General features: G+C 58.8%; 1 protein-coding gene across 1 annotated transcript; it reads left to right on the forward strand.

Annotated features, from left to right (window-relative positions):
- Positions 1-9,659: 9,659 nt before the first annotated feature.
- Positions 9,660-26,027, forward strand: CNN1 (calponin 1). The gene is made up of 7 exons (XM_048831842.2): positions 9,660-9,844; positions 22,485-22,606; positions 23,168-23,234; positions 23,803-23,940; positions 24,565-24,675; positions 25,331-25,477; positions 25,696-26,027. The coding sequence occupies exons 1-7, from the start codon at positions 9,782-9,784 to the stop codon at positions 25,939-25,941; spliced, it is 894 nt and encodes a 297-aa protein (XP_048687799.2). The 5' UTR covers positions 9,660-9,781; the 3' UTR covers positions 25,942-26,027.
- The last annotated feature ends 1,704 nt before the right edge of the window (positions 26,028-27,731 follow it).

Genomic DNA, 27,731 nt, shown 5'->3' on the forward strand with positions numbered 1-27,731 from the left:
CCCCCCGTTCCGGGGGGCACCCTCTTGGCTGAGCCGTGGGCGCGGTGACGTGGGGCCAGGCTGCCAGGCAGCTATAAATGGCAATGCTCATTCTGAGCTGGGGAGCGAGAGGGGTGGGTGAGAGGGGCCCGAGGGGCGGGGAGGGGGGCGTTGGCACCCGGCCTGATTCAGCTACCGTACGGCTCAGCCTCACGTCATCAGTAAAATTTAGCCGCCCGCCAGGTCCCTCCGGCTTCGGAGCCTCCTGGGCCATGAGCTCAGGGCTGAGTCAGCCTGCGCCAGCCTGGGCCCTTAACCCCCTGGCTGCTGTGGCCTGGACACACGTGTGCACACCTGTGGCCCGGCAGCGCTGGGTTGGCAGGAGCCAGCCTGCTGGGGGGGGGCACAGGATCGGCCCCCTTGGGTGTCCCCTCTCCCCACACCTCTAGCCGGCCTGCCCCATCTCACAGCACACCAGCAGGGGGCTGAGCAGAAGCATACCCAGCCCCCGGGAGCTGGGACCCCCAAACGGTCAGCGATCCCCGAACCAGGGGGTTACTCCTGACCTGACTGGGTGAGCTCCCACGGGCACAGTGCCAGGGCTGCCGCTTCGCACCTTCTCCTGGAGCAGCTGGTGCCCGGCCCATGTGTCACGGTACTTCCCAAGCTCCTACCAGGCACCCCGGCTGGGGCTCCTAGCCAGGTGGCCCTGGCAGCGTGGCGGCATCTCCCCCACGCCAGTGCCTTCCTACCCCCCCTTCAGTCTCCCTCAGGGCCTGGCGCTGCATGTCACTGCTGTGCCCACCTGCCTCTCGCCTCAGAAACACTTCGGGCAAGGGCTGTTTTTAGCTACGGGGGGCAGCGCCCGGCACAAGGGACCCCGAGCCCAGACCGGGGCCCGCTCGGCGCTGCCCCAATAGGAACATCGTCCTAAACTCGCTCCCGGGGCGTGGGGAAGGGGAGTCGCCCGAGGACGCCGAGAACAATGCGCCACAGTCCCTCGTTCTCAGCACTTCCACCAGCAGAGCGCAAAGCAGCGCGGCGTCCTTATCCCCATTTCCCAGATGGGGAAACCGAGGCACCGAGTGGGGAGGTGACTTACGCAGGTCGCCCGCCCAGCCAGCAGCGGAGCCGGGGATCAAACCAGCTTTCACTCCAGGGCTCTATCCGCTAGGCCGTGCTGCCGGGCTCATCACCCGCTCCGTCTAACTGATCGCTTTGGGCTAGTTCACGAGCTAGCACCCCCTGCAGGCTCACCCAGAGCTCCCGCAGCGCCTCTCACCGCTGGGCAGGGCCTGCTTATGTGTCCCCAGGTACAGCACGCCCGCAGCTGAGCCCCCCGCACCCCCTCCTCCAGACCCTGCCTCAGGGTCTTTCCCTGACCCCGTTCGCTCGCTGGGGCTTCCGGCTGCGTTCGCACCCTGTCCCAGGCCAGCCCCGGATCCCTTCGGCAGGAGGCAGCTGACTGCGGCCCAGCCAGGGATCCCTGCCCAGGGCCCGGTCCCAGCGGGGTCAGAGCGGGGATGTAACGGCCCCTTCGGCCTTAAGCGCCAGGAGATCACAGAGCCAGGACGCCTGGGTTCCGCCCCCAGCTGTGCTCATGACTCCCGCACGGGCACCCGGGAGAGGGACCTCAGGGCCTGTCCATTGCGCTCAGGGGTCGCTTCAGGCCAACGCGAGCAACCGCTCGGCACGTTTGCTAATCCACAGCTGTACACACTGGGGGGCGGGCACGTGGCCAATACACCTTGAGGGGAGGACGTGGCCCTGGGGGGGAGGACATGGCTCATACGCACCATGCTGGCCGGTGGGCACATAGTCCATATGTGCTGGGGGGAGGGAAGGCCGGGACTCATACGCTCGGTGTGGGGAGGGGATATGGCCCATAAGTGCTGTGTTTGCTAGGGGGATGTGGCTGGTAGGTGCTGAGTTGGGGGGGACACGTGGCCCATGGGTGCTGTGTTTGGGGGGGATGTGCCCCATATGTGTTTGTTTGGAGGGGATATGTGGCCTAGAGGTGCTGTGTTTGGAGGGGACATGTGACCCATGGTGCTGTGTTGGGGGGATGAGTCCTGTGGGTGCTGGGTTTGGAGGAACATGGCCCTTGGGTACTGTGTTGGGGGTGTGTGCGGCCCGTGGGTGCTGTGTTGGGGAGGGGACCTGGCCCATGGGTGCTGGGTTTGGCGGGAACGTGGCCTGTGGGTGCTGGGTTTGGGGAGATGTGGCCCGTGGGTGCTGCTGCGAAGGGGACATGGCCCATGGGTGCTGGGTTGGGGGAGACGTGGCCCGTGGATGCTGTTGGGAAGGAGACATGACCCATGGGTGCTGGGTTTGGGGAGATGTGGCATGTGGATGCTGGGTTTGGGGGGGACGTGGGCCACAGGTGCTGGGTTGGGGGGGACGTGGCCTGTGGGTGCTGGGTTGGGGGGGACGTGGCCTGCACACTGTTTGGGGCCAGCCAGGGCTGAGCAGCCGGGATCGCGGCCGGAGGTGCCCGCCATCGTTAATACTCTCAAGGGTCTGGCTCCCAGGGGATCAAACCCGCCTCCCCCTCCCCCCAACACCCACTGTATTGCTGGGGAGCCCCAAGCTCCCGCCCTGTCCCCCCCCCCACGGCCTTCCCGGGTCCCACCGAACCATATAAAGGCTGAAAGCGTCTCCAACTTGGCTGCTGCCGGTAGTGTTTATAAAATACTGTTTTCAGTTTGGCAAAGGCTCGACTGCCCCCCCCCCCGGCCTGCGCTGCCCACCCCCCCCCCGGCCTGCGCTGTCTGCCGCGCGCTGCCGCGCGCCTTTGATTGTTCCCAGATTTATGGGGAGCGAGGGAATGGGGTGAAGGCAGAAAAGCAGCCAGGAGGGATGCGGGACTTATAAGGCAAGCGGTGAGCAGAGGCCGAGCAGGCTCCGGCTGGGAGGGCTGCTTAGTTCTCGCAGCAGCAGGGCGGTTTAAAGACACAGGAGCGGGGTGCCAATAGCCCCCGGATCTGGGCAGTATGGCCCCTGGCAGGGGGCACCTGGGCAGGACTCCTGAGGTCTTAGGAGCGTGGGAGCTAGTGGTGAGAGCAGGGGATTGGGAGACAGGTCTGGGGTCTGTTCCCAGCTGTGTGAGGGCAGTGGGGTGCAGGGGTTAGAGCAGCATGGACTGGGCTCTACTTGTGGCTCCGGGAAGACTGCGAGGTCTAGTGGTTAGAGCAGAGGAGGTTGAGAGTCAGGACTCCTGGGTTCTGTCCCCAGCTCTGGGAGGGGAGTGGGGGCTAGTGCTTAGTGGCAGTGGGTGGGATTGGAAGCCAGAGGTGCCCATATGATCACCAGGACCCTGCACGCCTGGCTAGCAGGACGAGCCATGTCCTGCCTCGGAGAGCCCCAGGCCGAGGCTGCGTTGCCAGGGGTGTGGGCACCAGGCTCTGGACGGGCCACCTCAGGGCAGGAGGGGAAAGAGACCCCAGATTTCTCCCCTTTGCTTTGGCGTCAGCCAGACAGGCCTCGCCCCTTACAAAGGGAAACCTCAGGGAATTAAAACCCAGTGCCCTGCGGTGTCCCCATCCCTGGCATGAAGTGAGTTTGCTGAGCCTCCGGCTTGGGTCGGACTCACAAACTCCCTTGAAAAGAGGAGGGGGTCCCTGCAGGGCTGAGATACGCTGGCTTGAGGTTGGGGGGCTTTCCCAGCTGTTGCCCCCACTCTGGGGGTCCCGCAGAAGATTGGATCCACTACGTCAGTAGCTACTGCTCCCTTAGCCAGAGCCCCGGTCACTGGCCCCCATCCCAGCTGCTGCTGGTGACCGAGAGCCGCTCAGAGGGCAGCCAGGGCCTTAGGATGTGCCATCTCCTCTCCCTCCTGGCCAGTTCGGGACTGTTCCCCTGGCCGCGTGCCCTGGCGCCTCGGCCCCGGGGAGCCCCCGTCCCATGAGTCACGGGCACCGGCTGCTCGCCTCTCCCAGCTGACTCAGCGGAATCTGATCCAGTGACTGGAGGGTGAGGTAGCTGGGCACCTGCCCAGGGTTGGGAAATCCGAGGGGGGGTTATTCTCACTGCCCCCCCTTGCCACTGATCCCTCTCCCTGCCATCTGTGTGCCGCCCGCTATCCCAGGGGAGCAGCCACCCCTTTCAGCCAGATCTCCCCCCTCCCCGCAGCGAGGCAGGAGTGGGGCAGTGACAGGGGGCTCCCCACTCTGGATAAGACAGGGATGGCTGATAACCCGCGTGGTCAATCCGTCTAGGCGGATCCCATGTTCCGCATGACCCCGGCGTGGGGGCACCCGCCCATGCCAGCGGATCTCAGCCCTGCCCTGGAGGGGGCACGCTCCCTGGCTGTCTCGCTCTCCTCTGTCCCTGTCCCACCTCCACGGGTGATCCCTTTCCTCTGGGCAGAGCTTTTGTCCCCTCCTGTGGCCCCCAGGGCTCCCACGTGGCCGGGCCAAGAGGAGTTTTCCATCTTTCCTTTGACTCCCCGCCAGGTGCAAAGCCAGAATGTGGGGAAAGCAGGGGGCCAGCTCACCCCCGGACTGCAGGGAAACTGGCGGGGCAGAGAGGCTGGGAAACACCACAGAACGCAGCACCCCGCTCTGGGCACGGAGGGTTTGTCAGACACCCCCAAGCAGGAGGGTCCCAGAGGCCAGGCGTCAGCCCAGTGCTCTCGCCCCACAGCCCAAGCCCGCCAGCTGACCCGGGCCCACACACTGGGCCGTGTGCCTTTTATCGCAGCACGCTGGGGTCCAATGGGTGTGAGTGAGCAAAGCCTGGAGGCTCAGGACTGTACTGTGGATCCGCATCCTCCCAGCAACCCCCTTCCCAGCCCCCGAGCTAAACCCGCCCCGTCAGCGTCTCAGGCTCAACCAAAGCGGAAAGCTACGTCCCTCCTGCTAAGGCAGGACTGGTTAGTGCTGGAACCAGCAAGCTGAGCGCCGCACCGGGAAGGCTCAATAACATGTGGCAACTTCGGGACCATTCTAGCAATGGGGAAACTGAGGCACAGGGCTGGGAAGGGACTTGCCTACGGTTACACAGTGAGACAAATGGCAGAGCTGGGATTACACCCAGGAGTCTTGATGCCCAGGCCCCTCCCTGCTCTAACCATAGACCATGCTCTCCTCCCAGAGGCAGGGGTAGAACCCAGGAGTCCTGGCTCCCAGCCCCCTGCTCTAACCACCAGATCCCATTGCCCTCCCGGAGCTGGGGACAGAACACAGGAGTCCTAGCTCCCAGACACCCCTGCTCGAACCACAAGCCCCCACTCCCCTCCCAGAGCTGGGGACAGAACCCAGGAGTCCTGACTCCCAGCACTCCCTTCTGCTCTATCCATTAGACCCCACTGGCTGGCTCTCTGTATGCAATGCTACCTAAATCATCTTTTCAGTTCTCTCAAAGAAAGACTGAGGCCAAAATGGCCAGACCTGGGGGCTCTTCAGTGCAGATTTAGGCTCCTCAGTAGACATTTTTATCTAGGTGCCCAAATGCAGATTTAGGAGCCTCACCTCCCAGGCCTCCAGCTTGGAAAATGGTGACCTAATGCAGCAAGAAAGGGCAGAGTTAAGGTGATTCGTCTGTCAGGGTTGCTTCGGCGACTTTAGGGTTTGAGGAGCACTTCGCTTTCCATGGTTACGTTCTTCAGAGACTTCTCATTTGGGGCTGCGCTTAGCAACCCTCTGAAAAATGGATAGTCCTTGCCCATGGTGTCCCTGGCCTCTGTTTGCCAGAAGCTGGGAATGGCGACAGGGATGGGTCACTTGGTGATTCCCTGTTTTGTTCATTCCCTCTGGGGCACCTGGCATTGGCCACTGTCAGCAGACAGGATACAGGGCTAGATGGGCCTTTGCTCTGACCCAGTCTGGCTGCTCTTATGTTTGCATCTAAAGGGGAATGTGCACGGACTCCCAGGTGCAGGAAGCTGCCACAGGCTGGGAGCAGTGACGATCCCTGGCTCTTTTCATCCATAGACCTCAAAGCAGGGTGGTGTCATCACCCCCATGTTACAGATGTGGAAACTGAGCCACAGGAAGTGCTTTGCCCAAGGTCACCCAGCAGCACGACGAGGAACAGAACCCAGGTCCTCTGAGCCCCCAGCTGGTGCTCTATCCACTGCGCCACGCTGCCTCCCCATGAGTAAACTGGAAGGGAAGACGGTTTCTACCCTTCAGAGGAATGAGGGTCTGGAACAGCCTCCAAGCAGGAGTGGGGGGCAGAGACCCTATCTAGCTTTCAGATGGAGCCTGACCAGTTTATGATGGGGATCCTGCTGGGGTTACCTGGGACAGCAGCGGGGTGGATTCGCTGAGTCCTGAGTCCCCATCCGGTGCTATGTCCTTAGGCTCTTAGCAAAGTGCTTTGAGATCCGTGGCTGGACGGCACCAGAGAAGCGCTGGGGATTTCCTGGGATTTATTTGATATTTCTTTCTCTCTCTTTACCAGCCCCACACACCCTCACACTCCAGGCATTTCACGGCTTTTAAACACGCGCAGTGTAAAAATCACTAACAACCTCCTCCCCTTGCCCACCTGTGGGAGAGATTTCCCATTCGACCACAGGCTGGGGGTAGAGACATTGAAGATGGTAACTGCCAAACCAGATCAGACCAATGTCCCATCTAGACTGGTCTCCTGTCTCCAAAAGGTAGCACTTAGACATGCCAACCCAGATCAAGGCTCTATTGTGCCAGCGAGTGAGACAGTCGCTGCTCTAACCACCAGACACCACTCCCTTCACAGAGCTGGGGACCCAGGAGTCCTAATCCCCAGCCCCGCTGCTCTAGTGAGTTACCTGCAATCAAACAGATCAGTGGCAGATCTGGGAACAGAATTCAGGCATCCTGACTGCCAGCTCCCCCAGCCAACCCACTCACTAGGCCCCGCTCCTCTCTCTGAGCTGCAAACAGAACCCAGGAGTCCTGACTCATAGATTCCAAAACCAAAAGGGACCCTGGTGACCACCTAGTCTGACCTCCTGACTAACAGGCCAGAGACCTGCTCCACAGCAGATTGTGAAGAAACACATTTGACCTTGGTTTAAAAATAGTCAGTGATGGATGGAGAATCCAGCACGGCCCCTGGTAAGTTGTTCCAATGGTTACTTACCCTTCCTGTTAAAAACGAACGCCTTGTTTCCAGGCTGAATTTGTCTAGCTTCAACTCCCAGCCGTTGGATTGTGTGTTTGACCTTCCTCTGCTAGGCTGAGGAGCCCTTAGCAGATATTAATTCTCCAAATTGGTTCTTATAGTTGGATCAAGTCACCCCTTCGCCTTCTCTGTGTTAGGCTAAATAGATCGAGTTCCTTGAGTCTCTCGCTATCAGGCAGGTTTTCTAATCATTCTCGCAGATCTTCTCTGCCCCCTCTCCAATTTATCACCATCCTTCTCGGCCAGCGGGCACCAGAGCCGAACACAGGATCCCAGCAGTGGGCGCACCAGTGCCCGACACAGAGGGGAAGTCACCTCTCCACCCCTCCTCCAGATTCCCGTGTTTGTGCATCCCAGGATCACATCAGCTCATTTGGCCTCAGCGTTGCACCGGGAGCTTGTGTTCGGCTGATTCTCCAACACGACCCCCCAGACTTCGTCAGAGTCACTGACCCCAGGCCAGAGCGCCCCAGCCTGTAAGTGTGGCCCACAGTCTTTGTTCCTAGATGTTTACCTTTACACTGAGCTGCATTAAAATGCATATTGGTCACTTAGCAAGTAAGTCAGCCTCCCATCTGCTTTAATCACTAGACCCTACTCCCCTCCCAGACCTGGGGACAGAGCCCAGGTGCCCAATATCTGAGCCATGAGAGAATAAGGGACGAGCTTGTCTCCGAGGGAACTTCAGGCAGCCAGTGTTTGGCTTAGGTCTCAAAGGAGCCTACAGCCCCGGACCAAAAAAGTGGAGCTCTGGGGCTCAAATGTCTGGGTCTTTTATTCCCAGTGTATTTATTTACAACTCTGTTAACAGGGTGTGCGTGTGTGCGCAGCCATAAATCTGCACAGACAGCGTGCGTGTGTGTGGGTGTGTGTGGGAGCATGCATAGAGCTGTACAGACAGAATGTGTGAGTGTGCGTCCATGGGTCTGCACAGACAGCGTGCGTGTGTGTGGGTGTGTGGGGGAGCCTGCATAGAGCTGTACAGACAGTATGTGTGAGTGTGCGTCCATGGGTCTGCACAGACAGCGTGCGTGTGTGTGGGTGTGTGGGGGAGCCTGCATAGAGCTGTACAGACAGTATGTGTGAGTGTGCGTCCATGGGTCTGTACAGACAGCGTGCGTGTGTGTGGGTGTGTGGGGGAGCCTGCATAGAGCTGTACAGACAGAATGTGTGAGTGTGCGTCCATGGGTCTGTACAGACAGCGTGCGTGTGTGTGGGTACTTAGATCTGTACGGACAGCGCGTGTGTCTGCCTGGGTGTGGGCGTGGGCGTGGGCGGTCCCCCACCCGCTATCTTATCGGCAGGTCTGAACTCAGCCCCGGCCGGACACAACTCTCAGGTTGTTTTTTGAGACACCATCTGATATTTATGAGGGTGCGTTTGGGTTGGTAACCAGGATGGAGCTGAGAGCAAGGGGGATTGATTCTGATCTCAGCGACGCTGGAGTAACTTTACATGAGGGTAAAACCACTGTAAGCCAAAGGAGAACCAGCCCTTTTCTATCAAACGCCAGGGCTTAGTTACATTAGGCTGGCATTTCCAAAGGGTCTTATGTAGTATCTGGGCACCTCACAATCTTTAATGTATTTCTCCTCACAGCACCCCTGTAAAGCAGGGCAATTATTCCCAGTACGGATGGGGAAACTGAGGCACAGAGCAACTAAGTGACTTGACCAAGATCCTACAGATAGTCTGTGTCAGAGCAGAAAATTTAACCCATCCTTCCTTCATGCCCATCTACCTGTTCATCTGTTAACTACAGCAGTTTAGGTGCCAGCCAGGCAGCCTCATTATTATTAATCATTAATAAACACTAACAATTAGCAACCAACTTCATGCCACTGGGGGCTGCCTGGATTTGCAATGCCCTTCTCTACTCAGAGAGGTATCTGCACATGTGGCCTCTGGGAGGATCTGGAATTTGATCGATTCCACAGCTGTTTCAAAGGAGCGGACGGAGTTTTTAAATCATACTCGGATAGTTTATACAAATTCCTGATGGGGGGGAAAATCTTAAATCCAGAGGAACGTCTGCCAAAGTGAAGTGTGAGTCCAAAATCAAGAGCCGACGAGAAGGCCAGAGGAACTGGCAGGGAAGGACCGGACACCCACTGGCTCCATTTTGAAAACGTCGGGGTACTGGGAAAGGTTTTCCCCTACCCTTTCCTTTTGGGTTGCAAAGCGAGAAAAGCGCAGCGTGCCGTGAAAGAGGAGGGCCGAGGGGTCTGGCCCGATAAGATGCCGTGCGAGAGACCAGCACAAGCCGAGGAGGGCCGAGAGCGGCGGGGAGCAAGAGGGCTGGGGAGAGGAGCGCGTGGAAGTGGCAGAGAGTGGGAGCAGAGCGAGCGTAACACTGGTGGGGAGAGCGGCAGCCCTCCGGCACTCTGCCCGTCTGTGATAAATCGCAGCGTTCTCTAAATATTTGCAGCATCCGCCCCAGTTGCCCCCAAGGTGGAAAAAATGACTCCATCCTTTCTTAATACCAACAGGCTGACATCAGGGTCCCCAGTGGGCAGCGATTGGCCGGGCTGGCCGGCCAATGGGAAGGTCCCCCCCCCGGACATGCGGAGGGGGAAGAGCCGGAGAGCAAAGAGTTTTAAAAAGTTGCAGGGAAAGCGAGGAAGAGGCAGAGGCTCACAGGGCACCAAGCAGGGCTCCCATCTCCAGCAAGGCCAGAGGCGACAGAGGCAGGATGTCCACCGCACACTTCAACCGGGGACCGGCCTACGGGCTGTCAGCGGAGGTCAAGAACAAGGTAAGGGGGGGGATCGCCCCCAAAATGCCAGGGTGGCTCAGGATCGGGGCCAGTGGCAGCTCGGGATGTGGGACCAGGCTTTGTGGGACAATACTACCTTGGAGGATGGGCCCGGCTGCTCCCAAGGACGAACCATCCTCAGGCTTCAGGGCTGATGCTGGCCACTGGCTGGGGGTCAGGAAGGAGTTGGTTCTGGGTGGGAGAGGGTCGCAGAGCGAGGGGTTTTGTGACGGTGGAACACCTTGGGAAGGGCTGGTGGTGGATGGGTCCATTAGTATGACCCAGGGTGGCAGGGATGGGGCGGCACCGTGCTGGACGGGCCCATGGGTCTGATCTCATAACTCGTACAATCCCAGCCAGAAGATTCTCTCTGCCCCAATAGCTCAGCTGCCCTGGGAAGGCTGGATAATGGGGAAAGACCAAACTGACCCTTCCTGAGCGCCCCCGTCTACGCACTCGCCACCCAGCTGAATCAGCAACCATGGCTTAGAGCAAAGGAACCAAGATCTGGTGGGCTGCTGGGCGAACAGGATTTAAGGAGCACCCCTCACCAAGCCCCCTCAAAGCAAACAAAGCGGCCTTCAGCAGCTGGGCACAGGGGGCTTAGCCCAGGGAGCGTGATCTAAAGGGTTACAGGCGGGCAGAGGAGGGCATTGGGTGTGGCCCCCGTGGGCTGGGAGAGCCCTATTGTAGAAGAGTCTCGAAAACAGCTGGGCGGAGGGGAAGCAAGGAAATTGCCCAGAAGGAGCCAGGAGGGTGTGTTTGTACAGTGCCTTGCACAGTGGGGTCCCGGACCATGACTGGGGTTCCTTGGCGCTACCATAATACACCTAATAAATAATGTACCGCGCCTAGCACAGTGGGGCCCCGGGCCACGGCTGGGGCTCCTGGGTGCTACCGTAATACACCTAATAAACATGAATGACGACAGGGTAGCAGGACAGGTGTGGAACGCAGCGCTGCCCCTCAAGCCTGGCAAAGGGCTGAACTGGGGTGTGTGGGGGGGTGTGGCAGAGATCAGGGCTACGGCGCCACCGCCAGGGCTAGCCAGACCCGGAGACAATCCTCCCCACCTCATCCCCACCCCCCCTCTGACAGGGTGCCCAAAGCAGATTGCGGGGGCAGCCCTCTTCTCTGCATTGGGGGGAACCTGCCTTATTCCAAGCTGGATTCCCCCCACCCCACCCCGCAAACTGCTCAGGCTTCCACGCTCCCTTTGGAGCCTGATGTCCCTGGGGGGGGGGGGGGGAGACACACCAGAGCCCCATGAGCTCCCAACACGCCCCTGCAAAAGCACTAGGCATTTACCGTGGTGGAGGGGAGAGCCAGGGATTCCCCCCAACTATCCATCCCCAGGCTCAGCGCTCTTCCCTCCAACTTTCCCTGTGGGGTGTGGGGGCATTAGTCCAGGCTGAACAGCGCAGGGCTGAGACATGAGACCCCCACCCCCACTGACCAGACACAGGCCCCTGCTGGCCAGCACACAGCAGTGGCCTGGGTCCTATTCTCGGCTCTGCCACTGGCCTGCTGGGTGAGCTTGGGCAAGTCACTTTGCCCTCCTGTGCCTCAGTTTCCCCACCTGTACAGTGGGGACAATGCTCGTGCACTCCTTGGTAAACACAGTGAGGGCTACAGTGGAAAGTGCTAGGCGAGAGCCAGAGAAGATGATTAAAGCATGCCCCCCTACCCTGGCCTATGGCATCTAGAGAGGGGAGCCGTCTCTGCCCGCAGCCAGGACTGGGGGCCCAGGGTTCTCCATCCCTTGGGATACAGATGGTACCTAAATCCCTCCAGCCCCACAGCCCCTCTGGCTTGAGCTACAGCCCTCCCAAGAGCCCCATCCCCTCTGGCCTAGGAATGGCAGCCCCCAGCTCCCTAGATCCCACCCCCCTCTCTCCTGCCCACCTCCCGCTCTGGCTACCTTCCTCCCCATATGCCCGAGAAAGTGTGACCACATCTCCCCTCCCCCAGCTCGAGATGCTGGCCCCACCTGCCCTCCCCAGTTGTAGAGCTCACTATGGCTTTGCCCCTCTGGCCTCACAGCCTTGTCCCTGAGCTCTCCCTGCTGCTGGTGCGAGAGCCTTCTCCTTTGCAGCTCCAGCTGCAATCTCCCTGCGCCCCTCTGCCTCGCTGGCTCCCTGGCCCTTTTCAGGACTCAGCTGGGAATATCTCCCCCGCCAGCCCCTCGCTCAGGAACATCTCCCCCAGCCCCGGCCCCTTGCTCAGGAACACGTACCCCCCCACCCCACTCCCGCCGCCCCAGTCAGGACTCAGCCAGGACGTAGCTGGTATGAGACACGAGACTGATACAGCCAAGTGCTGCTCCAGCTCAGGGAGTGGGGTCTAGTGGTTAGAGCAGGGGGCTGGGAGTCAGGACTCCTGGGTTCTAGTCCCAGATCTCACACTGACTCCCCTCTATGGCCTTTTCCTCTCCGTGTCTCAGTTTCCCTGTCTGTAAAATAGGGGTAATGGCTTTGATGCTGAAGTGCTGCGTGTGATCCTAATCCAGTAGCGTCCCCAGATCAGGACAGGAAAGCACTAGGTGGAGTGGGGGGGCAGAGGGCTGCCCAGATACCAGGATGAGGGGTGTAGGATACCTGAGGCCTAACTAGCTTAGAGCATGTGTTGTTTCCTACTGGAGCCAAGAGGAAGTGCTGGGGGCTCCTCTCCCTTTGCTTCGATGACACTGGGGAGCCGGGTGAGGGGACCTGGGACATCACCCCCAAACTGTCACCACTCCCCAGTATTATACATTCCCAGAAAGCTTTTTACCCCGAAGGAGCCCAGTGCACTTTGGGGGCCTCCTACACACACAGCACCGCCAAAACGCAGCCACCTCTGGGGTGGGGAGCAGCCAACAACCACGGAGAGGGAAAGTCAGGCCTCAGGTCCCCACAGCAAACCCCGGGCTGCAGAGATAGTGCCGGGGGACGCTTCCATTCACCCCAGCCATTAAGTGAAAGGACCCACCCACCCCAATCTCCGTTTTGCAGGAACTCCGAACGGCAGGGGAGGTCGGCCTCGGCCACCTGCTGCTCCCCCAAATTAACATGGATCTGCACCCCTCCCCCACCAGGGGGGCCTCCCCGGTGAAGGGGGGGACATTCTGTAACAATGCTGGGGGACCCGGGCTCCCTGCTCTCAGGCCCTGGCCCTACTCCTGAGGGGCTCCCCGGACCCGGCGTTCAGGGTTTCGGGCTCACCTCCTGGTTTCCTGCCGCTCAGCTCCTCCACCCGTGAGACGAGGCAGGGCTCCCCGGCCCCATCCCCAGTTCTCTGCATCCCTCACACCCCCAGGGGACGCTGACGCATCATGGGGAGGAAAATATTTCCTGGGTGCTGAAAACAACTCTAGAGCTGGGCTCCTTTGGGTGCTCTGGGGGCTCCCGGCTGGGGCCCGGCAAGGGTTAAACACGCACACCTCCCCCCATCCCACTACTAACCGCTACTGCTGATCAGTGACCCCCACATGTCCGGGGTGGGTGGTCACCCTGCTTTGATGCTCTGCTCCCCTCAGGGGCCCCCCTTGCCCCAGATCCAGAGCTGGGGGGCAGGGCTAGCCCCCCCAGCGTCCATGGTCAGTGATTACAAGCCAGCCAGAACCCCCAGCCCTTGTCTAGGGCTCCCCCTGCTTTGAATTCTTTGGCTACCTTTCTGGCCAGCCTGCTCTGTGCACGGCGGCCCGGCGGCAGGCTGGCCATATATGGTTGGCTTTGGGGATTCTTCGCAGCCGGGCCCAGGAGCGGGCGGCTCTATATAAGGCATGGTTTGCTTTATAAAGCTGCCGGGGTGCAGGCAGCAGGCAGCCGGCTGTCTGCGCTGAGAGGTCCCAGGTGGCGGAGACATCCCAGGCCTTAGAGATGGAGACACCGCCCCCCCCCCACCCCAGCTGCTTGCTCGTGCCAGCTGTCAGAGCCGGACGAGGGGGATCAGTCCTGGGCAGCCAAGACCCCTCCCAGGACATGGACCTGGGATCCCCCACTATCCCCCCCAGATTGCATCCGCCCTGCGACGGAGACAAAATCAACCAGCCATCCTGGGGGAGCTCCGGGCCAGGCCCAGCCGGCACCAGCAGCAAACCCAAAGCGACCCCAGTCCTTGTCCCTCTCAGGTGCTCCCCTGGGTGGGGACACCTCGAGACACTTCCCTGGGGGGGGGGGGGAGGGGCCAATGCCCCAGGCCCTTCTCTGGCTGCTCCCTCTGTCCTCCGCACCCTCCCGCCAGACAGTGGAACCTGCTTGTTGGTGCCCCCCAGGGAGGAGTGGGGGTGGGGTCAGCTGGCTCAGCAGAGGGGCCATGGGGCCACAGAGCTGGAACTGAGCTCTGGGAGGGACTCAGTTTCCTTCCCATAGTGCAGAGGGGAGGAGGGAGGGAGGGCCCTGGTTTGGAACAGTACCAATTCCCAAGCAGGCTGTGCATGGCTGGCCGGAGGTAATGGCCGATCAGGGATCAGCAGCCCTCGGGAAGGTGAAAGGGGCCTATTCCTTCCATCCAAGGAGGGGAGCAGGGCCTAGGAGTTAGAGGGGCGGGGCCTGGGAGCCAGGACTCCTAGGTTCTATCCCCAGCCCTGGGATGGGAGGCTGCAGCTGGGATCATTTGAGTTATGCCAGGTCCCAGCTACCTGCCCTGCAGGGCGCCTAGGGAGGAGGCAGGTGGGTCAGGAGGCTGCTGGGGAGGCAGAAGAGCAGGGGACTGGCATGACTGGCTGGGCATGCAGGGACTTCCTCCAGCAGCTGGCATCGCAGCCAGGCTGGCAAGGGGCAGTAGGTGTTCCCAGCGATGGAACTCCTGCTTCGAGGCCTCGGGGGAAAGGAGTTTTGCTGGATCTCAGCCCGGCGGCCCGTGGGAGAGGGAGGTCCCATCCCAGAAACCACCGCTGGAACTGATACTAACTGGGCTCCTTGCTACCATCCCAGCAAAGAGATCGAGGCCTGAACCCTCTCTCTCCTCCCTCCCCGCCAGGGTGCCGGCAGGGTGAGCTGAGTTAGACCCATTTTATACATAGGGAAACTGAGTCACAGGGAGCCAAAGTAATTTCTTCCCCAAGGCTATACAGAGTCTGTGCCGAAAGTAGAACCCAGAATCCTGACTCCTGGCCCCCTCCCCCAACCACTAAATCCCAGTCTTTCCCTGGAGCTGGGAACAGAACCCAGGAGTTCTGGAACCCCCCCTCCACTCTAACCACTAGACCCTGCTCCCCTCCCAGGGCTGGGGCTAGAACCCAGGAGTCCTGGCTCCCGCTCGCCCCTGCTCCCCTCCCAGAGCTGAGAAAGGAACCCAGCTGACTCCCAGTTCCCCACCCCCCGGCCCTCCCGCCCTGTTCTAAGCACTAGCCCCAGTGACAATTCCTCCTCCCAAAAGTGTCACCCAAGCCCGCAACTGCTACAGCAACCAATGGGGGACACATACAAGGGAGGCAAGAATACCATGAACGCTGCCCCCTACCCCCCAAAAATCATTAACTGTGCCCCTGCAGGTTTATTATTGCAGGGCTACTGGCCCGCTTGTGGGCAGGGGCTTTGTGCAGATTGGCTTGTTATGGTAGGGTTGCTAGCTGGATTGTTACGGTAGGGTTACCAGCCAGGTTGGGAGGTGCAGGTCGGTTTGTCACGGTAGGGTTGCTGGATGGTTTGTTACAGTAGGGTCACCGGCCAGGTTGGGGGGTGCAGGTCGGTTTGTTACAGTAGGGTTGCTGGATGGTTTGTTACAGTAGGGTCAGCGGCCAGGTTGGGGGGTGCAGGTCGGTTTGTTATGGTAGGGTTACCAGCCAGGTTGGGAGGTGCAGGTCGGTTTGTTATGGTAGGGTTGCTGGATGGTTTGTTACAGTAGGGTCAGCGGCCAGGTTTGGGGGTGCAGGTCGGTTTGTTATGGTAGGGTTGCTGGATGGTTTGTTACAGTAGGGTCAGCGGCCAGGTTGGGGGGTGCAGGTCGGTTTGTTATGGTAGGGTTGCTGGATGGTTTGTTACAGTAGGGTCAGCGGCCAGGTTGGGGGGTGCAGGTCGGTTTGTTATGGTAGGGTTGCTGGATGGTTTGTTACAGTAGGGTCAGCGGCCAGGTTGGGGGGTGCAGGTCGGTTTGTTATGGTAGGGTTACCAGCCAGGTTGGGAGGTGCAGGTCGGTTTGTTATGGTAGGGTTACCAGCCAGGTTGGGAGGTGCAGGTCGGTTTGTTATGGTAGGGTTACCAGCCAGGTTGGGAGGTGCAGGTCGGTTTGTTATGGTAGGGTTGCTGGATGGTTTGTTACAGTAGGGTCAGCGGCCAGGTTGGGGGGTGCAGGTCGGTTTGTTACAGTAGGGTTGCTGGATGGTTTGTTACAGTAGGGTCAGCGGCCAGGTTGGGGGGTGCAGGTCGGTTTGTTATGGTAGGGTTACCAGCCAGGTTGGGAGGTGCAGGTCGGTTTGTTATGGTAGGGTTGCTGGATGGTTTGTTACAGTAGGGTCAGCGGCCAGGTTGGGGGGTGCAGGTCGGTTTGTTATGGTAGGGTTGCTGGATGGTTTGTTACAGTAGGGTCAGCGGCCAGGTTGGGGGGTGCAGGTCGGTTTGTTATGGTAGGGTTGCTGGATGGTTTGTTACAGTAGGGTCAGCGGCCAGGTTGGGGGGTGCAGGTCAGTTTGTTATGGTAGGGTTACCAGCCAGGTTGGGAGGTGCAGGTCGGTTTGTTATGGTAGGGTTACCAGCCAGGTTGGGAGGTGCAGGTCGGTTTGTTATGGTAGGGTTACCAGCCAGGTTGGGAGGTGCAGGTCGGTTTGTTATGGTAGGGTTGCTGGATGGTTTGTTACAGTAGGGTCAGCGGCCAGGTTGGGGGGTGCAGGTCGGTTTGTTATGGTAGGGTTACTGGCCAGCTTGGATAGGCGATTGCAGGGAGGTTTGCTAGGGTGAGGTTGCTGGACGTCGTGCTGGAGGCAGTGCTCTCCACTTCCCAGGGGGGCATGGTGGGTGCGGTGGGATCACTCCAGAGGTGCTGGTCTGGGCTCCACACTCTTGGGATGCTGGGAATGCAGTGCTTAGGGCCAGCACAGGGGCACCCCAGCCTGCAGAAATCCTCACGAGGGGAAGAGGGGAGTTTTATCCTCATGGCCCTTTCAGAGCCTTACCTCAGAACCCAACTGGGGCAAAATTTAACACCCACTGTCCCTAGGAACTGGGCTGAGACACACCAAACTCATTTCACAGGGGCCTCTGATCAGCCACTGACTGCAAACGACTCAGTCACTAGCCCCCGCAGCTGGATCAGAACCAGCTCAGTAACAAAGCTGCATGCTCCATTCCCTGCCCCCGTGGGCCAGTCAGCGGCCTGCCCTGGGGCTGGATGGGAGCTCGCACCCCCTATAGGGGAAAAGCCCCATGTCCCACTCCCCAGCTCTCTGAGCCAGCCAGTCCCCCAACCTGGGAGCAGATCAGGGAAAGGCCCCCTCCGTGCCCCATTCCCTGCCCCCACCACCCTGGGGCTGGGTTGGCTGGCGCCCCCTAGAGCTGAAAGGCCCCGTGCTCCATTCCTGAGCCAGCCACATCCCTGGAACTGGCCTTCTGATCATAACCCTGCGATTAATTGAAGCCTAGGTCCCATCTGGGTCCCCAGAGAGGGGAGACAAGCAAATTCCTCGTGCATGGAGCTCAGCATCACCTCAGCACTGCCCCGGCCATAGCCCAGCTAGCTCCATGGGCCACAGCCAGGGATCTGCCTTCTCTCACACTCTGAAATATCCCCCCCTCCCCCCCGCCCCAGCACCTCGGCCAGGGATAAATCCATGAGGATCTGGGACAGGCAGGGCCCCATTTTTCTCCCAAGTTTGGTGAATTCTTCCTGCAGGGGCTGCTGCCTGTTTGGGTTGGCAGACGGCCCTGGCACGGGCGGGCTGGAGCGAGGAGACAGGCCGGGCCCTAGGAATGTGAGCGCTCACTGGGGCAGGGGGAGGAATACTGTCACAGCACCCTGTACGGGCCAGCCTGGGCTCTGGCAGGTGCCGACGCCTGGGACATGCTATTTCCCAGCAGCCCCTGCCCAGGCTGGCTTGTCCATTAGACGCAAGGGCCTGGTCAGCCTCAGGGCTGGAACCTTCTGCTGGGCTCACACCGTGGTGGGCAGGGCCCAGGAGCCAGGAACGGCTGCCACTGCCCCAGCTGTACACCCACTGGCTCCACACCACACAGAGGGGGATTATCCCAGCATTCCCACCCCCTCTCGGGCAACCGCCTCCCTTTGTGCCTCAGTTTCCCCATCCACACAGTAGGCAACATGCTTCTCTGCTGGCCAGGGTCAGGTCAGTATGAACAGGACCCAGGTCTGCGCAGGGAAAGGCGGGGAGTTTGGAAGCTGTCTGCTGTGAGAGCTGGCAGGACGCAGAAGGACTGAGATACCCAGGAAATCAAAACGGACAGGCTGCCTGGCTGGGACCTTTGGGCAGTGCCCTGCCTTATGGCTCCTGTACCCCAGTGGAATAAGGGTGGTCCTACTCTAATACAGCTTTGCATCTCAAAGCACATTAGAGACACATGCGCCCTCCTTCCCCAGGGAGAGGCTATGCTCCATTGGGCCGACTTTAAACAGGGAGGGTTCAACCTGAAAAAGAGTGTCCATGGAGGTGGGGCTAAAACCTCTGATGCCGAGGGGGGAGTGATCAGGCTTTTTATGCTGCCGGTTAACTGGAGCAGGTATTTTTCAACCAAATACAAGGAACAACTTCCCTGCCCTGTTAGCTCCCGCAGGTGGACCTCAACAAAGGGGATGGACGAGGCTGGGCCCGATCCGATGTGCAGGCAGGCGATGGGGGAAATCACAATCCCAGTGTTCAGGGCTAATGGGCAGGGTTCAGGAGGGGATTTGGGCCACCATGTGCAGCACTGCCTAAGAGGCAAGACGCAGGCTGAGGCTTGCGTCCATCCCCCAAGGTGGTGCTGGCATTGGGCACGATAGAGACATGATGGAGAAGCAGCAGCAGCCCTGGGGGGCCATGGGCCAAGGTGGTACAGAAAATCTGAGTGAGGGAAGGGAAACAAAACACACGAGAAGTGAAATGATTCATCAGGTGTCTTGACTCCTAATCCCCTCCCCTCCCCACCCCACCCAACGCAACCACTAGACCCCACTCCTCTCCCAGAGATGGGGATAGAACCCGGGCGTCCGGCTCCCAGCCCCTCTTGCTCTAACCACTAGACTCCACTCCCCTCCCAGAGATGGGGATAGAACCCAGGACTCCTGACTCCAGGCCCACCCCCTGCTCTATCAGACCCCAGCCCCACCCAGAGCTGGGGTTGGAACCCAGGAGTCCTGACTGGTTCAGGTTTTGATTTACTAGGCCTCCAACTGGACCTCTTCTAACAGCCCTTCTCAAAGGCTGCTGGAAAAGCAGCTCCAGGCCCTCCAGCCACTGTCCCCCCATTCAGCTCTAGGGCTCCGGTTCCGACCCGAGCCTGGTGCAGGAGGGACTGATCGCCATTTGGTGACATGAGTTGCCCAGGTCTCAGCAACCCAGGAGGCCACCCCCCAAAGAGACACTTATCACTGGCACTAATTTGGCTCCTGTCTGTCAGTTTCACCATACACGAGGTGGGCACTCGCTCCAGACCGGGCTCAGCCAGGGACCGGTGAGCCCTCATGTGAATGCTTCCTAATTGCAGGCAGGCAGGGCAGGGGTTCTGCACACTGTCCCCTGCAGACCTCAGCCAGGGGAGCGCTAGTGACCACACAGCTGGCAGGACGGTGACTCTGCAGCCCCCGAAAGCCATAAAACCAGCAGTCTCACCTCCCTGTACTCATGCTGCAAAAAGTGCCAGACCCAGGGGCCTTGAACCCTGGAGTCCTGGGCAAAATGCCAGCAGTGAGCATTACTGTCTGCCTCTTGTTATTTTCTGGATATGGGGCCAAATCTATTCGTGGTCTCACTCTAGAGTCAATGGACTAACACAAGGAAGGAAGAGTTCTTTCCATCGGCGGTGAACCAGCTGCCGCTTTCCACCCCAGAGGTGGCCGCATTTCAGCAGTCAGGGAAGTGCAGTCCCTAGACTCAGGATGCTCCAGAACTCCTGGGGAGTTTCACTGTTATGAGGCCATGCTGAGTCGGGGAGGGGGAGAGGAGGGGGCCCCAAAGCACTGGTCGGGAACTCTGTTTCCCTTTGCAAGCCGCAGCCCCAGCCTCAACGAATTAATCCCTCTAGCTCCTTTCCTGACAGCTAGCGTGGGACTTGCCCCAGGGCAGGGACTTTGGCAGAGATGAATCATAAACATGTCAGAGCTGTCTCCTGTCATTCAAGCATGGGATTCCCAGGAGAACAGGATCTAGGAATTTCTGAGGCCATAGGGGGACACTGATGGCTGCTTTGGGGGTTCAGACAGCCCTTAGAAGGAGCCCAGGGACTTGGTGCAGAAGCACATTTCCAAATAAAGAGGTTTGGCTCTGGAAATCTTTTTTCCCTGGCAGGTTTAGGGCCAGTGCAGAAGCCATGGCAGATCGGCTCCATTTTACAAGAGAAAACGGTACGGGGGTTATCCCATCCACTCAGCCTGGGGCACTTTCTGCCCCTCCAGACGCTGCAATCCGCAGGGCTGGTGCAGAACAGAGCCCAGCTGGTGCTAGTATTTGTATGGCAGTCGCCCCTAGAGGTCCCAGCTGAGATCAGGGCACCGTGTGCCAGGTGCTGCACAGACCCAGAGAGCGAGAGTCCCTGCCCCAGAAACAAAGATCGTCCTCCGCATTTCACAGCTGGGGAACTGAGCCCAGAGAGACACAGTGACTTGCCCCAGGTCACACAGGGAGTCTGGGGCCGGTTCGGTAACCACAAAACTACCCTGCCGCCGGGTAGACCTGCCTCCCCTGTCTGGGCGGGGGATACAGCTGGGTAGTTCCACTGCAGAAGAGCATTCATCCACGGGAAAATTACTTTGTTCTGTTGGCGCTTCCCCTCTTCTGGGGGTGCATATTCCAGGAGATGGGCTCCCAAACTGGGGGCTACTCAATAGCAAACTGGCCAGTTAGCTGGGGCCGACTGCTCATTTCCAGATGCTATTAAAAGCCGCTAAAGTACGTAACTGTCCCCAGAACAACATGGGTCACCAGACTGGACCAGACCGGGGTCCATGTGGCCTAGGAGCCTGTCTCAGCACCAAGGAAGATGCAAGACTTGCACAGTAGATAGATATGGGGTATTCTGCCCCCAAGAGTTAGACATTGGCTTAAGCCTGAGGTTTTATATCCCATCCAAAGCTATTAGCTATTCTAACTGGTTAGTTTGGTTATCCACAGAAACAGCCAGTCCCTCTTTGAATCTTGCTAAGTTCTTTCCCTCCTGTGGCATGGAGTTCCGCAGTCTAATGTTACACATGGAGTGAAAAAGGATTTCACTTGTTTCTAATTGGCTACCTTCATATGCCTGTCCCCTTGTTCTCGTGCGGTGAGACAGAGAGATCAGAAACTCCGTCCCGCTCCCCCTTCTCTAGCCCAGTCATTATCTTATACATTTTTGTCGTGTCTTCTCTTATTCGCCTCCTTTCTAAGAGAAACAATTCCAATCGTTACAGTCTCTCTTCAAGTGGGAGATCTTTTTTCTCAGGCCCCTGATCATTTTCATCACCCATCTAATTCAACAACATGCTAAGGTTTCTTTCCCGGGAAACCAGTTGCTGGGGTTGCCATGGAGATATCATTCACGAGCCAATGGGATGGGAGGTGGGGGGCTCACACAAGGGTGAATGGTCCACAAACTGATCCCTATTAAGCAGATCTGAGATGGTCCCATTCTAGCAAACAAGCCCCCGCTCCCAGCAGCAACAGTGGGTTTAAATAAATACTGGAAGAAGTTTGTGAGAGCCCAAGGGCACAGCGGCAGGACAGTCCAGTGGTTACAGCACTAGCCTGGAGCCTGTTCTGCTAGATGCTCCGTGAGACCATAGGCAAGTCACTTAGCTGCTCTGTGCCTCCGTTTCCCCAGCTGCACAACAGAAATAACAGCACTGCCCTGCCGCCTGGGAGGTTGGGAGGATAAATACATTAAAGACTGTGAGGTGTCCTGATGCCCAGTTGATGGGGGCTGGCTAAGCAGGTTCCGAATTCCCTAGCAGTCCCCACACAGGGAAGAAAAGGTTCTTGGCACTGGCAGACCAGGGCAGAACCTGATCCAAGGGCTGGAAGCTGAAGGGGCAGATTTTGCCCGAGGGTGGCGATTAACCATCAGTGCAGCTACCTGGAGGGACCAGGCTGGATTCTCCAGCACTCAGAGCCTTCGAATTGGAGCCGGGTCTTTCTCAGAGAGACTCAAGCTCACCCCCATGGGATGCTGGGAGCACAGGGGAAAGTTCTCCGGCCCGCACTACCCAGGAGAACAGATTTCTGGCCTTGAAATCTACCCTGATACATAGGAGTATTTGTACCCAAACCAGACTCTGGGTGTTCTCAGGGTCCGCCCCAGGCAGGTGGTGGGGATATTGGCCTGCACTGTGCAGAGGACTGAGATCAGCAATGGGGGACACTTGCTAATGGGCCCAGCAGAATGCCAGGGCAGGGCCCGATGCCAACGGGGGATTGCCTCAAACAAGGCAAGGTCGGCACTGGTGTTACCCGGGGTGCTGCTCACATGGTTCCACCGTCACCCAGCAGCCTGGCACATGGCAGCTCAGCCATGCCCAATGCCCTCTGGCTCCATTACAGCTGGCCCAGAAGTATGACCCGCAGCGGGAGCAGGAGCTGCGGCTGTGGATCGAGGACATGACGGGGGAGCGCCTTGGAGACAACTTCATGGAGGGGCTGAAGGATGGCGTCATCCTGTGCAAGTGAGGAGCCATCGGGGGTGAGGGGGCATCCTGCCCTGCTGGGGGTGGGCGGCTCCCCAGCAACGAGGGGGTGGGCTCCTGGGAACAGTAAGACTTGGGGTGGGAGTGTGGCCCAATTCCAGTCCTATCCCAAGATCTAGTCTCCCAGCCCTGTGTCCCCCTCAGCATGGGCTGGCCAAGTCCTTGGACGAGAGAGAGCCCAGGGAAACCCATCTGCCACAGGAAGGGCTCCCAAGTTGGCAGCAGTGCGGGCTGCAGCACTAGGGGGCGCTGTGCTACTGGAGGGTCTGAAGCACGAATGTGCCGTCCCTGCAGATCCCAGAGTATTTCCTGCCTGATATGGGGCGTCAGCCCTACCACCGCAGCCACATTCAACCCGGGGGCATTCTACAGCCCACCACCCCACCTCCAGTTTCAGCGGGATGTGGGAGTCCTGTCTTCTGCCCGTAGATTGGCATGGTAGGCCCTGGTTAATAGCTCCTGCGTCCCACCCCAGAGACAGCTGCCTCCCAGCGACGGGCGAAGCCATCGCCGTACCAAACAAAACCCTTCTCCTTTCAGACTCATCAACAAACTCCAGCCTGGCTCCGTGAGGAAGGTGAACGAGTCCACTCAGAACTGGCACCAGGTGAAGGCTCCCTCTGGGCTCTCGATGCCCTGGCCATGGGGCCTGGCTTAGGACCTCCACCAGGGTCACGCTAGACAGTATCCGTGAAGCTAGAGCTAGTCCAGAAGTCAGGAGACTCTTCCCCAGCTCTGTGTTTGGGTCCCAGGCTCCCTAAGGGTGCTGGGAGATGCCCAACGGGGAGATCTTTGTGGGCAGGGGAAGGGAGGAAATGGCTGGAGCGATTGGTGGGAGCCCTCACCAGCACATGGACGCGTTAAGCAAAAGCCGCTGTGTTTGGAGGAGAAAGCACAGAGTGTCGTGTCAGACAACAAGGCAGCAGGGGCTCCTCTGTACTCTGCACAATACTTGGAGTCCTGCCTGGGGAGCTGGGCATCTCTGTGGGGCAGGGAGGGGTCAGCAGAGGCTCAGCTGGGACGCTCCATTGGGTTGGAGCCTTTCAGTCCTGCTGTAATACTGCAGAAATCCCGAGAACGGTTGGATGGGGGTGGTTGTCTGGTGCTGGGCTTGGGCGGGGTGGAGCACCCGGGACATCCTGGCCACGCTATAACCACCTGCCGTCCCGCTGCAGCTCGAAAACATCGGTAACTTCATCAAGGCCATCACCACGTACGGCGTGAAGCCACATGACATTTTCGAAGCCAACGACCTCTTTGAGAGCACAAACTACACCCAGGTGCAGTCCACCCTGATTGCCCTGGCGAGCCAGGTGAGTGTGGCCATGCCAGCGAGGCTCATCCAGGCCCCCAGCGGGGGGTTCCTGGCACGTCCAAGACACCTGAAGAGACCTTCGGGATGAGGTGTCGTCCCTTGGCAGAGACGCAGCGTACGGGCTCTGCAGGCGACAGGCATCCTTCCAGCCCCCTGCTTTGTGGGCGTTGCAGACATGGCTGCTGATCAGAACCAGCCTCGGCCACTCCCCACACTCCACACCAGACCCACTCAGGAATTGGCCCCTGGTTTGCCGATTGTAATCAGCATGAGGGGCCGGAGCCGGCCAGCACTAGCTGGGCTGGAGTGATGGGTGGGACTGACGCAGCCCCCTGCCCCCCCCAGATGCACAGATTAATGCTTGAAGTCCTCTCTCTCCCAACCCCATGGGGAAGGGCTCCTCCTCTTACCCACCCACCATGGCTCACAACACCAGCCTTGGCTCTGAATCTAATCCGTGCCTGGTACCACGGGAGGACGGCGCGTGGAGGAAGATGGCGGCTGGGCTCCCCACTCCAGGCTGGGCCGTGGGTTTCTGCGGTGGGGGACAGGCGCAGGGAAATTTACCCCTCCAGCCATCCCCACCTGAGCCCTGTTTGCTCTTCCCCCCAACCCCACACAGGCCAAGACAAAAGGCAACAAAGTGAACATGGGTGTCAAATACGCCGAGAAGCATCAGCGTCGCTTCCAGCCCGAGAAGCTGAAAGAAGGACGGAACGTTATCGGGCTGCAGGTCTGTGGCTCCCCCTGCCACGTGCCCCCTTGGCAGCCCCAGGAGCTCAGAGATCTGGTCCTAGCACCATCCCGGGGCCCAGAGGAAACAAACCAACCAGCCCCAGGGGGGCCAGCTCGTAGTCCCACTGATGCTGCTGAGACAGCCTCTGGTGTTACTCTGCCACCTTGAGCAGCTGCCGAGCCGCTGACATGTGGGCAGGACCCAGCCAGACAGGGGAGCGGGAAAGCCACCCCAGCCCATATCAGGAGGTGCCCACTTGAGCCATCGGGCCCTTTTCTGCCACCTTAGCTGGGGCTTCTCTAACGTGCAACAGTCCCATTTTGTGCGACACCAGAGATTTCCCAGTCGGAGCAGAAAGCAGAAACCTTGTGAGCTCCAGGCAGAGTTTCACGACAACTGGGCAGGAGATACCTGGGGCAATAGCCGCTCCCAATCTGCAGCCAAGTGTGGGAGCCGGCAATTCCTTCTTCCACCTCCCGGAGTGGCTGGGGACTCCCACTCCCCTCAGGCGACAGCTCTCTGGGCGTCATGGTGCCAACCCCTGTGGCAAAGCCTCATGCCAAGAGCAGAGGCGCGCTCTGTGCAGAGATGGGGTCCCGCACACAGCCAGCACTAATCCACGCACTCGGTTTCACTCTGCTTCTCCTTCCAGATGGGCACCAACAAGTTTGCCAGCCAGCAGGGCATGACGGCGTATGGCACCCGCCGGCACCTCTATGACCCCAAACTGGGCACAGACCAGCCCCTGGATCAGGCCACCATCAGTCTACAAATGGGCACCAACAAGGGAGCAAGCCAGGTAAGAGAGACGCAAGCCAAGGAGCAGGCGTGGGAATGGGGAAGGGGAGTTAGAAGCGTGGGGCTCCCCCACGAGCCCAGCCTGCTGCCATTCCCAGTGGGGGGGAATTAGCGTCTGGAGAGGAAAGCCTCCAGGTGCCACTTCCTGGTATTCTTGAGCCTTCACACCTGCACAGCGCCTCCCTTCCTGTCCAACTAACCCCGCTCCTCTCCCTGCAGGCGGGCATGACGGCCCCAGGGACCAAGCGGCAGATCTTCGAGCCCATGCTGGGCATGGAACACTGCGACAGCCTCAACGTCTCCCTGCAAATGGGAAGCAACAAGGGCGCCTCACAGCAGGGCATGACTGTGTACGGGCTGCCGCGCCAGGTCTACGACCCCAAATACTGCCTCCAGCCCAACTACCCCATGGTCGGCGAGGACGAGTACAACCACAGCCAACACAACTTCTACAACTCCGAGTGAGGGGCCGGGCCGGGGCGAGGCCGAGGCCTGGACTGAACAGAGAGACATGCAACCAGGGCGCGAGAAGAAACTTTTTTTTTTTTTTTTTTAAAAAGCAAGTGATTACTTTAAAAAGAGGAATAAGAGGAAATCCTGACTGCTCCCCCCAACGCTAACCAGCTCACAGAGGGTCCCCCAATCCAGCTCCCCCAACCCTCGAAACAAAATCCAGCCCCGGTCAGATTCCCCCTTTATTTAAGTTGTTCTTAAAATGTATGATCTAGAGCAAGCCAAGTTAAATCAGGAGTAGTTGGGGTGGGGGGCGGGGAAGGGTAGATGTGGACGAGAAAAGCCATAAACATTCGTGCTTTTTCACCATTAGCACCAGCGTCTCAGCTCTGAAACACTCACACCCTTCCCCCCTCCCCGCCCAACCTGGGCACTGAAGTGCCCTAGAAATGCTGCCACCCCCCCCCATCCCCTTTCCTAAAGTAAGGGGAACAAACAGGTTGGTGAAATGAACCGGACTGTGATTGCATTCACGGCTTGATGGCTGAGTGCCTCTAGGTAGAGTGCTTCCTGCTTGATGGCCCAGGTATCCCCCCGCCCCGCCCCCCATGCCATCCCAGGTGTGTAACACCCCTAGCAGTAGTGGCCTGAGCGGAGCAGACACGAGGGAGGGATGGGACTAGCAGTGATGGCTGAGTGCCTCTAGGTAGAGTGCTTCCTGCTTGATGGCCCAGGTATCCCCCCGCCCCGCCCCCCATGCCATCCCAGGTGTGTAACACCCCTAGCAGTAGTGGCCTGAGCGGAGCAGACACGAGGGAGGGATGGGACTAGCAGTACAGGAGGAGAGGGAGCAAGTTCAAGTTTAAACACAACCCCCCCCTCCCCCGCTCTCTGTCAAAGGTTCTCCTAACATTTCTGCGCTTTGAAAAGGGACAGATGCCATTTCTGTAAATAAGATTCTCCGTGTGTGTGTATATAAGAGACCCACTCTATATACACCCCCCACACACACACTTTCCATCTACCACCAGGACAGCACCCTCGACTAGTAAGTTTTTGTGTCAGCAGGTTTTCCAGCTGCAAGCCTAAGTGAGAAACCCTCTCCCCGCACACGAACACTGTTGAGCTCCTGGAAGGGTTACCAGCCCATCCACCTCTGCTATTGCCCACGTTGTTATGAGTATTTTGGTGACAAGCTAATGTATGGGAAAAATAAGAGTGTGAACTACTGAGATAAGCCACTACATTTCCTACAAGACGGGCTGCCTTTAAAAGCCTAGGAATATTTCCCCTACTCTGCATGCTGGCAAACTAAACACTTAAAAAAAAAACCTCCAGATGAAGCGACTTATGAACCGATATTACAGCAGTTTGTAATTTTCTGCTGATGAGCACTTTTTAATCTCTCACTGTGGCACAATAAAACAAGGAAAAAAAAAATCTATCTTCTAAACCTATTTCTAATCTTATTTAAGAGCTTCCTGGACATTTGTCTTCGCTGGTGAAGCCAAATGGGGCATATAAAAGGGAAGGTCAAACGGAGATCTAGTCAATTGCACAAAGCCAGTCACATCCAAGTCCTTTGCCCTGCTACGGTTTGTGGTGCAACCACTTTTCCCATGTGCCTCTCTTGTGTGGAGGGACCCGTGTTAGGTACCTGTCTGGCCCAGCTTACCATATTATTAGGAGCACCTAACGGTAATCCTCAGCACAAATATCCCCCCATTTTAGAGATGGAGGATCTGAGGCCTACTAAACTACCTGACTTGCCCAAAGCCCCAGCAGAAGGTTGTGGTGGGGCA

Source organism: Caretta caretta, chromosome 20, assembly GCF_965140235.1.
Source record: "Caretta caretta isolate rCarCar2 chromosome 20, rCarCar1.hap1, whole genome shotgun sequence".
In the NCBI taxonomy this organism is placed as follows: domain Eukaryota; kingdom Metazoa; phylum Chordata; order Testudines; family Cheloniidae; genus Caretta; species Caretta caretta.

Excerpts from the sequence above, each read along its gene's own strand:
- CNN1 (XM_048831842.2), top strand. The coding sequence starts at position 9,782 with ATGTCCACCGCACACTTCAACCGGGGACCGGCCTACGGGCTGTCAGCG. Across the intron at positions 22,607-23,167 it reads GATGGCGTCATCCTGTGCAA|ACTCATCAACAAACTCCAGC; the intron begins GTGAGGAGCCAT and ends TTCTCCTTTCAG. Across the intron at positions 25,478-25,695 it reads CCAACAAGGGAGCAAGCCAG|GCGGGCATGACGGCCCCAGG; the intron begins GTAAGAGAGACG and ends CTCTCCCTGCAG.